This window comes from Trichinella spiralis (assembly GCF_000181795.1).
Source record: "Trichinella spiralis strain ISS 195 chromosome Unknown Scfld2330, whole genome shotgun sequence".
NCBI classification, from domain to species: domain Eukaryota; kingdom Metazoa; phylum Nematoda; class Enoplea; order Trichinellida; family Trichinellidae; genus Trichinella; species Trichinella spiralis.
Genome location: NW_003529269.1, coordinates 1 through 1,152, shown reverse-complemented (window position 1 = coordinate 1,152; position 1,152 = coordinate 1). Strand labels below are relative to the sequence as shown.

At 60.1% G+C, this 1,152-nt stretch overlaps 1 protein-coding gene across 1 annotated transcript; it reads right to left on the bottom strand.

The window, feature by feature from the left end:
• Positions 1-485: 485 nt before the first annotated feature.
• On the bottom strand, positions 486-1,073 carry Tsp_14605 (conserved hypothetical protein). Its single transcript, XM_003368525.1, has 2 exons — positions 973-1,073; positions 486-903 (listed from the first exon to the last, which is right to left on the bottom strand). Exons 1-2 carry the CDS (start codon positions 1,071-1,073, stop codon positions 486-488), a joined length of 519 nt encoding a protein of 172 aa, XP_003368573.1.
• Between the last annotated feature and the right edge of the window lie 79 nt (positions 1,074-1,152).

Genomic DNA, 1,152 nt, shown 5'->3' with positions numbered 1-1,152 from the left:
CATGAAGGCATCCCGCTCACTCCAGTGAATTACCCCCAGGCCGTGGACATTTTGAAGAAGCGTTTCGGTCGACCGAGACAAGTGATACGCGAGCATTTGGGCTGCCCTATGGAGGGAGCCAGCGTGCCGCGAGATGTCGGCGCGGGGCATCCAGTCCCTGGTGGACGAAGTGACTAAACATCTGCGTCGTCTCACTGCTCTGGATAGAGATCCATTCGCCGGCCGTCTCCCCGCAAGCGAGGTCCTGATGCCGATGTTGCTGGACAAATTTCCCCCGGCATTGATAAGGGCCTGGGACACCAACATCGGACCGGATGCAGCCGAAGAAGAGGACAACCTGCAGAAGTTTTTGGAATTCGCTCAGTGGCAGGCGAATCTGCTCGCCAAGTCGAATGGAGAAGAAGCGAAACCACCTGCAGCGAAGTCGGAACAACGGACGCCCCCGTCGAAACCGTCGCGTCCTGAACAGAGATATGGGGATCGCATCAGATCAACTGCGGCGGCGTTAGCAGTGGTCGCCGCCAAGGGCTGCCCGTTCTGTGGTGGGGAGCATAAGGCGGAAGAGTGTGAGAAGTTCCTGAAGGCGGACCTGTCCAGGAGGAAAGACATGGCGCGAACCAAGGAAGTCTGCTTTCGATGTCTGGAGACCGGGCATATGGCGAAAGGATGCCGAGGAGGTCGACCCTGTGGCGTGGACGGATGTCGCCAGGCGCATCATCGGCTCCTTCATCCGCTCTCGACGAGGGAATCGACAGGATCTTCAGAGTCTGACCGCACCCACCAGGGTCTTTTGGTCGTGCGAAGCACCTCCGGGAAAGGACTCCAGACCGCCCGTGCTTACGCTTATGGGCCAAACGGAAACCACGTGGTGGTGAATTGCCTGCTGGACACCGGGGCCGCAATCTCCTTCATCCGGAAGGACGTGGCGAAAGCTCTCGGACTCACTGGGCCCCATGAACGTTGTCGCCTCACAACTCTCGGAGGTCGTGTAGGGCCGGAGCGGCCCGATGGCGTACAGTGGAATTTCGGCTTGGAGCGGTTGGAAGCTCAGGCCGACCGGACGCAAGCACCATGGTGAAGGCGCTTGCAATCCTCGGTCTACGTAATCAGGCCGGCGGAGTCCCCGACGGGACACCGGCAGACCGTACCCGA